Source organism: Lygodium microphyllum, chromosome 6, assembly GCF_053477565.2.
Source record: "Lygodium microphyllum isolate KBCC chromosome 6, Lygodium_microphyllum_v1.1.10, whole genome shotgun sequence".
Taxonomy (NCBI): Eukaryota; Viridiplantae; Streptophyta; class Polypodiopsida; order Schizaeales; family Lygodiaceae; genus Lygodium; species Lygodium microphyllum.
In genome coordinates this window covers 104,099,207-104,114,406 of record NC_141140.1, presented here as the reverse complement: position 1 = coordinate 104,114,406, position 15,200 = coordinate 104,099,207, and the positions used below count along the sequence as shown (strand labels likewise).

Below are 15,200 nucleotides of genomic sequence, written 5' to 3'. Positions count from 1 at the left end.
GTGATAGAGAGAAAGAGGGGCTAAATGAATCTTTGGTGATTGCTTGACGAAGTAAAAGCGATTGAACCCAATCATGGGATGTCTCAATTGGCATTGTTGACTATATATTGGACAAAGTTCTTTAAAGTTTCACCTTCAAATTTTGCTTGTATTAAGTTTATGTGATTTTGTTTTCATGATAGTTGGGGTGTCTTCTAGTAATGTACTTCAAGTCCACTTCGAGGACCATTGCATGAGAGACATTTGAATGAAGGGGGTATTTTGGCTTATTGTCATACCCTTTTGCCTCACAAATGCCCTTTGAGTACATTTCAAAGGCACTTCATTTATAAGGACATGACAATGGGCATTTAGGAGGTCTTCAAGCGTGATCTAGCGTAAAGGGGCCAATTGTATAACACCTTACATTTTGTTGGATCTCTTATTATAATATTATTTTGGAATCTCTTTTTAGAGAGAGAGAGAGAGGTGAGAGAAACCCCTTAAAGGGCAAAACATGGAGCCACACTAGTATGATGGTCAAAATAGATATGAGGATGCATGATTGATGATTTCATTGTTGATGCAAAGGGCAAATGATCCTTTGGTAAAAGATGAGCCTTATGAGACAACACATGTAAGAGCCTTTGAAAAAATTGTGAGCCAACTAGATTTGAACCTTCGTTCAGGTGTAGCTCGACAGTCTTCATGTAACCACTTTCCTGCATGAATGTATAGCCTAGAATAGTTTCTCTATCGGCCGGTGTGAGTGTTACTTCACCATTGGCGGCCATTCTCCAATTGGCTCCTTTACCCCTATATGCTCAAAAATACGAAGAGAGTGGAATCTAGAATTCCAAGTATTTGCTGGGAAGGGGCTCTCTCACAGCCACAAAGTCCAATAACAAAATGCTTTGGCAGTTGGGACTCTTTGGAAGTTGGGACCCAAAAAGCCAGTACACAGGGCCTGCTTGGATCAGCCTAAAAGAAACGCATGCAGACGTGACAAACCAGCGAAATATGAAGCAGGCAAAAACCCAAATTGAAAAACGAAATTAGAAATGAGAAAAATTGCAGGGTGAGAGAGTGTTACGTCAGCCAGCGTGAAAGGAAACACGCTTTCGCAACAGCTCCCTCCCTCTCTCCCTCGCCCCTCCCCCCTCTCTCTCAGGGCCAGCCTCCCCTGTTTCCCACATGTTCTAAACATTTGAATTACGGGAATAATACATAGCAAAAACGGTCCAGCCTTCGACTTATCCACTCCTTTAGGCATCCTAAATCAATCATGATGTGGGCAGATGTGCTCTGTGACTCCTAATTGGACCATTTTCCCCTCCCCTCCTCTCTCTCTCTCCTGTCTTTTCCTGTCTGATCATGGTCCCTCTCTCACATCCTGCGAGCTGACCTCGGCAATTTCTGTTCTCTCTCTGTCTCTTCTGTTCCTGTCTGATCATGGTCCCTCTCTCACATCCTGCGAGCTGACTTCGGCCCTCTCTCTTTCTCTCTCTCTCTCTCTCTCTCTCTCTCTCTCTCTGTGTCTGCTTCTGCTAACATGAGAAGCAAGGAAGATGAGCTCGACTACAAATCTAGCAGTGACAATCAAGAGGCTGGCTCAGGCGAAGATCCAGATGAAGTTCCTAGAGGACACAAGAGGCGCCACCACCGACATACCCAACATCAAATTCAGGAAATGGAGAGGTAAAAACTTAACGTCAATTTTGTTATCCCCTGTATAGTAATTGCTGTGCCGGATTTCACACCATGTGTCCGCTGACACAGGCTGTTCAAGAAGTGCCCACATCCAGATGAGAAGGCTAGACTTGAACTTAGCAGGGAGCTCAATCTTGACCCTAGGCAGGTCAAGTTCTGGTTTCAGAACAAGAGGACACAAATGAAGGTTGGAGGAAGATTGCGAAATCTTTGCATATTTGACACTGCTTAGAAGTTCCTTTAATTTTTTGGTCGACATAATCTGCTCCTGAATGGGATTGGTCTTGGTCATCTCATGTTTATCAGGCCCAGCAAGAGCGGCACGACAACTCCTTTCTCAGAAACGACAATGATAAACTGAGAAGTGAGAACCAGGCATTGAGAGAGGCCATAAGGAATGTTGTGTGTCACAAGTGTGGAGGACCTGCCAATTATGCTGAGACCAACTTCGATGAGCAGCAACTTAAGATTGAAAATGCAAGACTAAGAGAGGAGGTATGCCTCCTTCACAGAAAGTGTCCGAACTGTGGGAAGCTGGCTTTGACAGCAGCATAGCTCATAGATGTTCTGTGTTTGCAAATTGCCATTGTTTTTTCAAAAACAAGCTCCTGCACTCTCCTTTCATCTAAGAGTATGATGTCTACATGACAGTTTCTGTTTGTTAGGTTTATTTTGAGCTGGGCTATCATTATACGATAGAAAAATGTCAGTTTACTTGTGTATGAACAGAAGTTAGGGAACTTGATAGTATCTTACCTTGAATTTCTGTGAAGGCAACAACAAGATATCACAATCTAACACTCAATAGTTTTTTCTGGATGGGTTGTCTCAGCAGCTGAGCTTGTAGGTTTATGTATGGTCATAGCTAATGATGTACACTGTTATTACACATGGACACATTACAAGTTCCATAGTTGGATGCTTACTGGAGTTCATATGCACTTATGTAAGTGGCAGGTTTTAATGACTTTCTGATTGCGATAATTCTACAGGTTTCTCGGCTGTCTGCAGCCCTAGCTGAAAAAAACAAGGGATTGTCTTCTTTTGCTACTGCACCAAGTCCCACATCCTCAACCGATCTTGCTCTTCAGACTCCATCCACAACAGCAAATGAGATCACAACTACTGCAGGGCCTTCAGTAGCAGAGATTGCATCAAGGCCTTTAGGGCTTACAGATGCTGAGAAGCCCATGGTTGTGGAGCTCGCTGTGTCAGCTATGGAGGAGTTAGCTCAAGTTGCCCAAGCAGGCGAGCCTTTATGGGTGCCAGATCCACATACAGGGATAGAAATATTTGATGTCGAAGAATACATGAAGCAGTTTGCAAGGGTGATTAGTCCTATTCCACCCCGGCTTAAGGTCGAAGCTACAAGAGAAACAGAGCTTGTGGTTATGAATGCTACTGCTTTAGTAGAGACCCTCATGGATGTGGTAAGTCATCAGTATTTGCAAAGTTTACATGCCTTTGACCTGTGGCACGTGTCTTGCTACTAGATTGTGCATCCTGCTGCTGCATGAAGCTGCACGGCATTTGTCTGAAAGTAGAGATATGCTTTAGATGTGCTGATTCTGCCATGTGAACAAAAATATTGCAAGGTTTTATTTTGCACTCATGCATGGTGCTGCCAGCTGAAGTTTTGGGTAAGAAAAACATGTTTTAATTTCAACAAATGGAACCATTCACTTGCATTTGCAAATTTGATACAGGCAGGTGACTTGGTTGAGCCAACTGATGCAATTGTCATCCCAATCACTTGTTGTGAGAATGTGTCTTATTCATGTGAAACCACAAGAAGTCATAAACTTGGAACAAGTATAACAAGTTCAAGGTCTCTTCTGATCAATGTCTCATTATAGTTAATCTGCAGGATAGGTGGGCTGACATGTTTGCATCAATCATCTCCAAGGCCTCAATTGTGGAGGTTCTGTCAGGAGGGCTTGCAGGTTCATTTGATGGTACGATGCAAGTGGTAAGCTTTGTGGAATTTAAGTTGATTGAAAAGTGTGTCGAAATGCACATTTTGCAGGAAGAGCCATTTTTTCAAAAATTTTCATGTGGTCAGACATTCATTAATAAGCCATAAGAACCTCTGTACGAACGTTGAAGATGTAGAAGGGTAAGCATGTTTACACCTTAGATTGAGCTCAAAGCCAGATTTTATACACCAGATAATTCATTCAGTTTTTTCACTGGAAAAATTTGACTGGACAGGGCAGAGATAGCCAGATTTGGTGCTTAACTACTAAGAACTTACACATTTAGGCATGAAGCCAGTTTCTGCCAACTTTTGTTACTTGATTGATAAAGCGATTCCCGAGACTGAAATGGCCACCTTCATCCTTCATGATCTACAATTATCAAGTGTATTGGTTTGTCTAACAAAGATTGGATATGCTTGGCATGTGGAGGTGATATGGGAGCTCAGTGTTAAATAACTTGGCTTGCAGCATAAACCTAATGTGGCCTGTTCCTGAGTTCCTTGCTGTATGTACAGGGTGAAAGTTGACCTTGAGGTTTGAAGGGAAAGCCATCCTTGCCCTTGTTGGTTTGAGGCAGGAGGAAGGCTTGATTGTATATGGGACAAGTGCTCTAGTATCTAGGATCACCCTGTGTTCTCGCCCTACTACATGTGAAGACTTGATTGCATTACTACATGTGACTTGACAAACCTGATGGACATGGGAGCTTGTGTATGCATGGTGTTCTGGCATATGAGATATTTATTCTATCGAGTATCCAGCATTAGTTCATGTGTCCTGGTACTAGTCAAGACTCTTATGAGTCCATGTTGGATATTCAGCTTGACAGTGTGTACATGAGTTCATGTGTCCTTGTACTAGTCCAGACTTGTATGAGTCCATGTTGGACGTGAAGCTTGAGAGTGTGTGCATGACAGCCTGTCTTTCTTTCTTGGTTGCCCTCATCCACTTGCAGATCTCAGTGCAGCATCTTTTTTCCTCGAAGTTTGATTAGCAACTTGACACCATCATGCAGATTCTACAAGGTCTTGATGTTTTCTGTTTGTATGATTTCCTCTTCTTGTTTCTCTACTCTTGGCTGGAACCAACCTTTCTGATGGTGCAGTTCCATTTTGCAAGGAGATGACATTTCTTTACTTACAATTGACACAGCAAAAGATTTCAAATATTTGTAAGAGGGGAATGAGTCAAAGCTATATTTTTTCCTCACACATTGAGTTTCCCTAAAAGGCCTCAACTGAAAGCCTGAGCTAGAAGATCAGGCAACTTGACAGGATTATGCTGGTTCTATGAGATCAGAGTGTTTCCCATTGCTTTGCTTCGTTTCTTATATCTCTATTGGAAGTGGTTTGGTTGGCTCAAGCCAACCATTCTTAAGCTGCTGCAGTTCCTAAAAGGCCTCAACTGAAAGCCTGAGCTACGAGATGAGGCAACTTGACAGTGTTATGCCAGTTCTACATAATCTTAGTGCTCCCCATCTCTTTGTTTCCTTTCAAGCCACCCAAGCTGTGGTTCAATTATGACCAGTTGTTGCTGCTGCTGTTGCAAGGAACGACTGTTTACCAGACAGTGACAGATCAAAAGATTCAATCTGAGTTTCAACAAAATGTCTCAACTGAAATCCGACTAATATGCTTGGGGGATGGGGCGGCATCTGGTGAACCCCAGTGTGATCAGGCTTGGTGTGCTCCTATCGACCAAACAGTGACAGATCAAGACGTTTTCCTCACACATTGGGTTGTGTCGAAGGCCTCGATTGAAATGATTTTGCCTTCAACATGTGTGGGCTTCGTGTACTCAATTTTGATGATTTTTACTTCAACATGAACTTAAAAAGATTTACCAAATAACAGAAGTATCCTTTTTGGGTCCTCTTCCTAGAGTATGATCACTCGCACTAGTCCCTTTCTTCAATCTCAAATTTTCATAGTCTCATCATAATGGTAATATAACACTATCTTTTAATTCATAAAAAGTCTTAGTCCCCAATGTATATAAGCATTAGAACGTGAAATTATGGAAAAGCTTTTTCAAGCTGTTGGTTGAAAGCCTTTGGATTAAGCTGTTTTCTCTCCTCTTTCTTTTGTGATAGATGTATGCAGAGCTTCAGATGGCAACACCAATGGTGCCCACAAGAGACGTGTACTTCTTGCGCTACTCGAAGAGGGTGGATGAGCTGTGGGTGGTAGTGGATGTGGCAGTTGACAGCTTGCGTGCAAACCCCCCTCCTTCCTTGTTGAGGTGCAGGAAGCGCCCCTCTGGTTGCGTGGTTGAGGAGACTACCTCTGGTTACTCCAAAGTAATGTGCTGCATATCAACTACTTAATCTCTTTCTGTGTCTTGCTTTTATCTTGAAAAGGAAAGCTATCCCCAAGGGGACATGCCAAACTGCAATGGGCTTTTGTGTGTGTGCGTGTGTCTGATTTTTTTTGGGGTGTGTGTGTGTGTGTTTGTTGTGGGGTGGGCTAATCCGATTGAAACAAATACAAGAATTGGTGTCAAGGGCTTGGTGTGCTTGTGCACCTGACCCAACACTGTTTTCCTGTTATAACCGATAGGAATTTATCCTTTCCGTAAAGTAATGAAGCAAGTTTCAAACGTTTGCATTGATAGAAGGAATGCATGGATGCAGGTGACTTGGGTGGAACATGTAGAGGTGGATGATAAAGGGGTGCATCCTTCCTTCCAGACGCTGGTGAATAGTGGGATGGCCTTTGGAGCTCAGCGATGGCTGGCAACACTCCAAAGGCAATGCGAGAGGATTGTCAGCAGTCTTGCGAACATCAGGGACCCAGGTAAACGCTGGGCACTCTAAGAGTGGCTGCTTCTTCAAGTTTGCAAGCAACATTTTGAATGAAAGCTCTGCAACCAACCAGTGCTGGAAGGAAAGAAAATAACATTTTTGCCAACCAATCAAAAGTAAGGCAATATGCCAACGTACTGTCTAGGTCGAATATTGCAAATGCCACCTTTATATCTGAAATGCCTCAAATTGTATAATCTAGGTGAAAAAAGATGGGCTCTGTTTGTATATTTTAGGCTTAAGTGTAGCGTTTGGGGGGTTGGCGGGAAGAGACCAGCTTAGCATCCAGGCAGGATTATTGCTGGGCTATGTATAAAATCACAATAAGAGACACAGAATGGAAGCCATACTGAGGCCCTGCATATGGATAGTTTAGGCTTACAGGGCATTTTATTATGGGTTTGACTGTGAATTTAATTTGGAGGATGAGGGTTGGGGGGGACGCGGTGTGTTTGTGTCTCATGGGCTGCTACATACAGGCTTTCCTAATGTGGAAGGTCGGCGAGCCATGCTAAAGCTCGCTGAGAGGATGAGCAAGAGCTTCTGCAAGGGGGTGAGCGCGTCGGCGTCGCACACGTGGATCACGCTCTCGTCTTCTTCCTCATCGACGGATGAGGCGCCGTCTGCATATGCCAGCCACAGCAGCATCAACGGCCGGGATCACGACAGCTCATCGCCGTCGCCGTCGTCGACGTCGTCGTCGGCGTGCAGGGTGGTGATCCGCAAGAGCGTGGAGGACGCGGGGCGGCCGCCTGGGATCGTGCTGTGCGCTGCCACCTCCCTCACCCTCCCCGCCGTGCCTCCCTCTCGCGTCTTCGAATTCTTGAGCGACGAAAGCTACCGCACCGAGGTACAGAATATTCCCCGCCTTCATTTTTATCTTATTATTATTGTGATTCTTAATTATTAATGGTTTCCCATTATGACAAAATAATGCATTAGATTTGTTGATACTAGTATGAATAATACACTCAACTTGTCTATGGTTATTAGAACTAAGAATTATTAGAATTTACCCATTAGAGCATTGCTCAAGTGATGTTTGGGTGGTTTTTTTTTTGGGGGGGAGTGGGGGCGGGGCCGGTGTTTTCAGCTAGCTTGCTCTTGAAACAAAAAATTACCATCTATTAGCATCGTCCCCTTGTCCCTTGGGGCATACTCAGACGATGGTTGGAGAGACTAGTTAGTCCCTGAATAGGGAAATAACCCCTAATTATCAAGGAGTGGCCAAGTGGTCCGAGTTTTCTCCCTTTTTCCTTTTTCTTTTTCTTTTTGGGTCGTGTATTGGTTTTATTTTTTTTCTTTGCCTTTCTTGTTAAGGGCATGGCCAAAGTGCTTCGTGGATCGTGCTTCGTGGATCCTTGGTTACAGTATTCCACACTAATAAGTAACAAAAGGTCATTGACTCTTTTTGTAATTTTTTTGGGTGTTATTTTCCTCTCCTATTTTTGGATGTTTTTTCCTCCTTTCTTTGGTGGTGATTTGAAAGGCCTCAATAGAAACATATCACAATCATCAATATCTCTTAATTCTAGCTAGTCATGCCTTGAGCTTCCTCTATTTGTATGGCTTGTGACCTTAGATATCATCACGCATAACCTTTCATTGTGATGATCTATGATTTCTAATTTTTCATGAGCATTCGTTCATTTTCATGATTCTTGACCTTTCATTGACATGACTCTTCATGATAGTTCTCTATAAAGAAAGGACCTTTGTATTCTATACAAAAACTATTGACTTAATAGTGAAAGATTTTAACTAGTGCTTTGTGAATGCTAAAGAGGTTTAAACACATTCTATTGATTGAAAATGGCAAAAGCCCTTTTAAAACCATGGATGAAGAACTTTACACTTTCTCATTTTCATATTGGATTCGAGGTTTAAAACATTCCATTTTAACAACGCTAAAAACCTAATATTGATGGCAATTTGTACATTTGGAAGTTTGTTTGCCATTTTTACATGGGAACATGACAAAATGTCGAATTTTTAAACATTCATTAGGTGGTTGGACACTAGTTATCTTTTTATGCTCTATGTAAGGTGGTTAGTCATTTAAAAACAATTGTGGTGCAATTTGTCGATGTTCTATGTATGTGAGCTAATGAATAGAGCTAGCGATAATATGGATTGTAGCCTCAATCTTACAAGATCATGTATAGTTGCATCATGTATGTTGGAGTTGTGTGTGGCATATGTTTGTGGAATATTATTATTGTGTATAGAAGCTTGAACTAGGTCCAACAAAGGCATGAATACAAGAAAATAGTAAAAAATTGTTTAATAAGTGATAATTAGTCAGTGGTGTTATTTTCTTTTTGTTATGCACATTTGAGATCTTTCACCTTTTCAGTGGGATATCCTCTCAAACATGGGAGTTGTGGAAGAAATGATCCATATATCCAAGGGTCATAATCCAGGGAATGTAGTCTCACTTCTTCGCGTTAATGTAAGTAATTCCTGCTACGTTTAACCATTGTTTTGCAATAACTTAACCTCTTTATTTTTTGCATTTTTTTGTATAAATTGAGGGGTGTATGGTATAAATAGTCAGTCTCTAAAAGCTAAGTATAATCTTGATAATGATTGTGGGTTTTGCATATATATTTGGAATATCCATTGAACCTAGAATTGCAAAGAAGACTACTTAGATGCCTCTCTATCTTGAATTTTAGAATCACAAAATCTCCAATGAATGTGCTGTGTCAATCGCTTGAAAGAAAATAAAGGTGGTTGTAGCATTCTTCAATAAAGGTGGTTGTAAGGCTTTTCCTCCTAAGTCCAATATGTGAGAGTTTATAAGGTATGACATAGACCATCAATAGATGTGACTTGGCGATTTGACTCTTGTTTGATAAAGTAAGGGAGGAGAAAGGAAAGGGTCTTGTAAGATTTGATTTGGGTGGAGAGGAAAAATAACAAGTTTTTTTCATGATATGTTAAGTGAGTGCCATATGAATGTCGATCACAAGATATTCTCAATTTTCTAAAGTGAAACGCAAAATCAAAGATATCTTTCTCATTGTGCTCTCTTAAAGTCTCTTTCCACACATTCAAACTAAATTCTAATCCAACATTGTTTTTGACCACCATTTTGCATAGCAAGTGTTCTTGTGCAAGATAGATATGATAATAGTTTTAGTTAGAGAACTTTGGATGTGGTAAATATTGATTGCTACCTTGTTGCTTTCAAGTTTCGGTAAGATTCTCTTTTTTGGTATCTTTCCTTCAGCCAATTAGATTTTGAGTTACCTTGTGTTGTAGGCCTTAAACCATAAAAAAATTGCTATACTTAAATATAATTGTATAATATTTGATTGGACTAGTTTTTGATGTGAATAGTCATGTAATTCTCCAAGATGATGATTTGAAATGTTGATTTAGCAAGGGAGATTCAAGTGACATGTTAGGTAGATGGTGGTGTCCTAAGCTTTGTGCTTCCCCATGTGACATGACTCTTTACAACTTTGTCTTTATGCTACTAGGATCTTGACCATCATGACCATCAAGTGACACGTTAGGTAGATGGTGTCTTAATTTATGCTTCCCCCATGTGACATGACTCTTTACATCTTTTGTCTTTATGCTACTAGGATCATGACCATCAAGACCATCAAGTGATGTGTTAGGTAGATGAAGGTGTCTTAAGCTTTGTGCTTCTCCATGTGACATGACTCTTTACAACCTGATGGTCTTGATAGTCATGATCCTAATAGCATGAAGATACCTATTTTATAAGAAAATGTAAGGGGTGCTTGCAGTAGTTGGCTTGTGAGGGGGCAACTTTGACTATGATAGGATTATAATAGGACATAGTATTTGTGCTTATGTAGGTCATGTACCTTTGTATTATCCAATTTGCCAATGTATTGTGAAAGAGTTGCGCCTTTTTTGTGTCATATTGACTTAGAGCTGTTGGCAGTCGATGTCCTTGAGCCCCCTACTTGAGTAAGGAAGTCGTTGCTATGTACTAGAACCTAGTTGCAAGGATATCTTCTTAGAAAAGAAAATAAAAAATTATAATCGACCAAAAATAAGGAGAGTATCACCTAAATACCATTTGATTTTCATAGGTTTCAAGCAAATGTGGCATTCACAATTGAATTATGCCACTTCCATCCTCTTTCATAGTTGATATCTCATACTTTTCCATGTTGGCTAGGCCTAGTCTTTTAATTATTGTAACTTCGGCCATTTAGCTGTCCAAGTCCCAACTTTAAGTGAGGTATGATGTGTCCAATGTCTATAGACCCACCCTTGCAATTTGTATTGCAAAATTTGACCTCTTTTTGTCACCTTTAGCTTGGGTAAAATTCACACCAAGAACTCTAGCTTATCACATGCTTTTTGTAGAAACTCAAACATAGGAAAAGCAAGAGAAAGCAAGGCCAAATATAGGAGAGAACTACCATATATGTGTATGCATGCACGTGATAAATCTGGGTGAGATTTGAGACTATTATATTGCTATAATATAGGCATTTGTAGGGCTGAAGTGTCGTGATTAGAGTTTGTAGAGTTTGTCTTGATTCGGGGGCTATCTCTTGCATGTTGAGTATTTGTCAAAATAGGGATCTTGTGGACAAATTTGGATCTCTCTTTTCCTATTGTTGTAGGTGAAAGAGTAAAGGGGTTTTATTTTGAAAATACAAGTGTTTGGAAGCCTTTGCTTATGGAATTCATAGTCCTTTGGGCTATTTTGTTTCAAGTGTGTTGTAGGGCTACACTCGGGTTAATTTGAGGTCCTACTTGCATTGTTTGTGCAGAGATTGGTATATTACAATTACTAAATGCTTTTGGATTGGAAGTGTTGGTAAGATAAATCAATCGTGTGCTCTCATAGATTGGCTTGAGGGCATTTGATTGAAGTGTTCCTCCCAACATGGTATTTTAAATTAGATATGGCCTCAATAGATTACTTTAATTATGAATGGGTGGGCAAGTTTGGGCAAAATATGCATGCAACACAAGTTTAGAAGCAACAAAATACCATGTATTCAAGTAAATCAGATTGTGAATGTTTTGGATAGAGGCATGTCTTTATTCTTCTTAAGGCCACTACCACAAATATCATAATGTAGTGACTTTCTATATCAAAGTATTTGCCATGGGTGTCTTAAATTCATGGGCTTAAAACAAAGAGTAACCCTAAAACAATTCTAGATTTCTTAGTGAAATTAAGTTGTGAACTCATATTATCATAAAGGGGTTTTTAGATGCATAACCAAGAACATGTTAATCCTATGTATGTACTCTCTACATGTTGGTAGCCACTAGGATATAACTTTAAAAATGTGTAGTTGTTCCTTGCAAAACCCAACCCCCCCTAGTCCTTTCTTCTTGCCCTTTTTGCTTTTGAATGATAATACTCATGCTGACCTGTTGATATTTAGGCTTCTTATAGGTGACCTAAAGTCTAGTTTTCCCTTTTGGACTGGTAATCATGAATGTTGATCTCTAATATGTAAGAAAAGCATACATAAATACATACATACATATGTGTGTGTGTGTGTACATGATGGTAGACATGCCATTGAAATAAAGAGAATAAAATATGAGCTTTATGTTGTTGTGGGGGTTAGTATTTTAGTGGAGCTCGAGTAATAGGTAGGTGAAGTAATATTCCACAACATAGGAAGTAAGAGTACTAACTTTTTATTGGTTGATGTTGGGTTTGCTACTATTTAACATTTGTGCTCATAGAAAACTAAAAGCCAAATTGGGAGTTGATACAAAAGTTTGCAACCTCGTGTAACACAGAAAAGCCTTTATGATGTGAAAAAATTAAGGTTATGCCTAAAAAAGGGGAAGTAGTTATTACAAGGGGCAAGAATGAAAGAAAAGGCCCCTCTTCAAGTCGCGACAACAAAGTTGCTTGGTCTTTGCCAAAAGGTTAGGTCTAGTCTAATCCCACCTTTAAATTTTAAGTTTGAAGGTGCCAAACTTTCCAAAAATCCGATGTATTTGTGTTAAATTGCACATTTACCTTGATTTTTGACAAAAAAAATACTTTTGCATTTTTGAGATAAATGTATTTCCACTTAAAAATTTGTTTGTATTTTTTTTGAGCATTGATATTGATATTAATATTATCAATAACGTAGCGACTGTGAGTGACATTATGATTATTTTATTATTCACGAGTAACGACGTTTCTAAATTTTTTTAAAAAAGGTAGTGCTAAACGGTTTTGGGTATTTTTTTTTTTCTCCCAAAATTTGGGGGTGCAAAAAATTTTTGGGGGCGGGGGGGAAAGAGCAGGCGGTGACGTCGAGTCAGAGCAACATGCTGATACTGCAGGAGTGCAGCGTAGACAAGGCGGGCTGGATGGTGGTGTACGCGCCCGTGGACGTCAACGCCATGACGGACGTCCTTAACGGCGGCGACCCCGACGCCGTCCTCCTCCTGCCCTCCGGCTTCTCCGTCCTGCCCCACCACCCGCCGGTCCAACGCCTTCCGGCCTACCAGCATCCGCCACGCGTCCACCACCACCACCACCCCCACCCCCCGCCACCCAGGAGAGCAGCCCCCCACTCGCTGACGGCGGACGCCGCCAACGGCCCCCCCTCCTCGTCTCTGCTGACGGTGGCCTTCCAGATCCTGGTGGACCACTTACCCACCGCCAAGCTGTCCCTGGAGTCCATCGCCACCGTCAACACCCTCATCTCCTCCACCGTCGCCCGCATCAGAGGCTCCCTCTCCTCTTGTGACTTGTAGGAGTAGAGTGGAATTAAATTATCCCATTTCATTAAATATCGATCAAATACCCCTGCCAACAATTTTCCCCCCTTCTTCTTTTTCTTTTTTTCTTTGGCCTTCCATGGGGCCCTTTTCCCTTGCGGCAACTATCAAAATTCACATCTTATTTATGAGAAAATTATTGAAAAAAAAAAACAGGGAAGAGGAGAAATTCGAGTCTTTTCATGATAATATTTTTATTCCAATCTCTCTTAAATCACACTGCATTTTCAAGCATCCATGTTGAGGCTATATAGCGTATATGCCACATGGTAAACCAACCTACGTAGTGGCAATGGATCGATCTAGTAAAAGATTGTTAAAACTATGCCATCCAGGTCGTAGCTCAATGGTTGGGTGTGTGGGACTCAAACCTTGGGAAGATCACCCATATCATTCTAAGTAATCTATTTGCTATTGCCTTGTCACATTTGCACTGAGAATACTCATAATCCAATTCAGATAAGAAGAGGCATCAAGCAGCTTGCCTCTTAAGCTTTAGAGCACCTATTTATCATAACCTTGTGTGAAGGGTGATGTGATTTGTAATTCTAATAGAAACTACCTACAATTACAAGAATTCCCTAGTATAATCAATCAAACAATTAATGCTAGATGTTGAGTGAAAAAGAAAAATTCTTTCTGGCGAGCCATCTATTAAAAGTTTAGTCCAGTACACAAACTGAAACATGATAATGTTGAATCTTAAGTTTCCAACATGACATAATCATCCTTGTAACCATCCTAAGCAACTTAAAGATGACAAAGAGGGTTGGTAGCTTTCATATCTTTATGTATGGTATGTAGCTATTCTACATTTTGCAAACAAGCATGTCAATCATGATGGAAAATTGGCAAATTGTACATGACAAATAACACATGGAAAATAAAGAAGATTTTGCATATTTATATATGGAGTGAAATAGCTCATTACTATAACTTATTGTATGACAACCACTAACACAAATCTTGTTTACGTACTTTTAAATTTTTTTGACTAAATAGACCATATTGATACACATTGAGTGGATTTTAGCCTTTGGTGTGGTGTTTAGTTTGACTTTTTCAAGGTTCGATTGCAATTGAGTCCATGTAATGCATGAGGAGAGACTAGTGTAATTAATTGAAAGTTTAACTTATAATTTCAAACACACAGACATTGTGTGCACACATGCTCTCTCTTTCCCCCTTTGATGACTCAAGAGAAGTTTGTGGGTTGATTAGAGCTCCAGACCAAGCTCTTCCTCCTTTTAGTCATTCTTAACTAATTCTTATCTCATGTTGCCAAGCTCCCATAATTGTCAAGGTAATTATGGTTCTTGCTATTCTCATGTTACAATAGGTGACATTGGATGACAAGAATATGCTTGAGAGATCTTATGCAAACCTTTCGACATTGTAGACAATTGTTCTAAAAAAGAAATGATAAATGTTGCTTTCAATCAATTTATATTCAAAACCACATCATCATTATTACCACAAAAATATCGATGAGGTGGTAATATTGACAATATCCTCACATAGCCTTCATCACATAATTCTACAGTATCCCATGTAGCCTCCTACCCAACATGAAAAAGGGTGCATGGCATTGCTCCCATGAATAATATGAAAGGTGTACTGAACAAGACTCATTAATGCAACATTGGGCCCATTGGTATAGTATTTGGCACACATATATAAGAAAGTGAAAATAAACATACTAAACAACCTAATGAGGTTTAGGGTGGCTATATAGTTAAGCGCATGCCACCAATCTTGTATTCTTAGATGGGTGGATGGCACTTATTTGTTACACAATGAAGTGATCACATTTACAAAGAACAAGTACATAGTAGGCTAGTGGAAAATATTTATTCTAGTGTGGCTTGAGTAGATTGGTTCAAATATCTAGATTTGTATGCTTTTTTTTGAACGGTCAACATATATTAGTTGTCCTTAGTGAAATGAGCATGTGCAATTGAAGGGGGGATGCAGGCTACCCACGC

The 15,200-nt window shown here is 40.3% G+C and overlaps 1 protein-coding gene across 3 annotated transcripts; it reads left to right on the top strand.

The window, feature by feature from the left end:
- The first annotated feature begins 1,081 nt into the window (after nt 1-1,081).
- LOC148034893 (homeobox-leucine zipper protein PROTODERMAL FACTOR 2-like) lies at nt 1,082-13,424 on the top strand. 3 transcript variants are annotated; one of them, XM_087679833.1, is made up of 10 exons: nt 1,082-1,677; nt 1,759-1,876; nt 1,996-2,184; nt 2,682-3,119; nt 3,557-3,658; nt 5,761-5,967; nt 6,301-6,463; nt 6,951-7,321; nt 8,828-8,923; nt 12,775-13,424. In XM_087679833.1, the coding sequence occupies exons 1-10, from the start codon at nt 1,532-1,534 to the stop codon at nt 13,189-13,191; spliced, it is 2,247 nt and encodes a 748-aa protein (XP_087535959.1). In that variant the 5' UTR covers nt 1,082-1,531; the 3' UTR covers nt 13,192-13,424. The 3 variants fall into 3 exon arrangements, with proteins under 3 accessions (XP_087535959.1, XP_087535958.1, XP_087535960.1); XM_087679832.1 differs by having other exon boundaries at nt 3,546-3,644; nt 12,736-13,424; XM_087679834.1 differs by having other exon boundaries at nt 1,437-1,677; nt 12,736-13,422.
- Nucleotides 13,425-15,200: the final 1,776 nt, after the last annotated feature.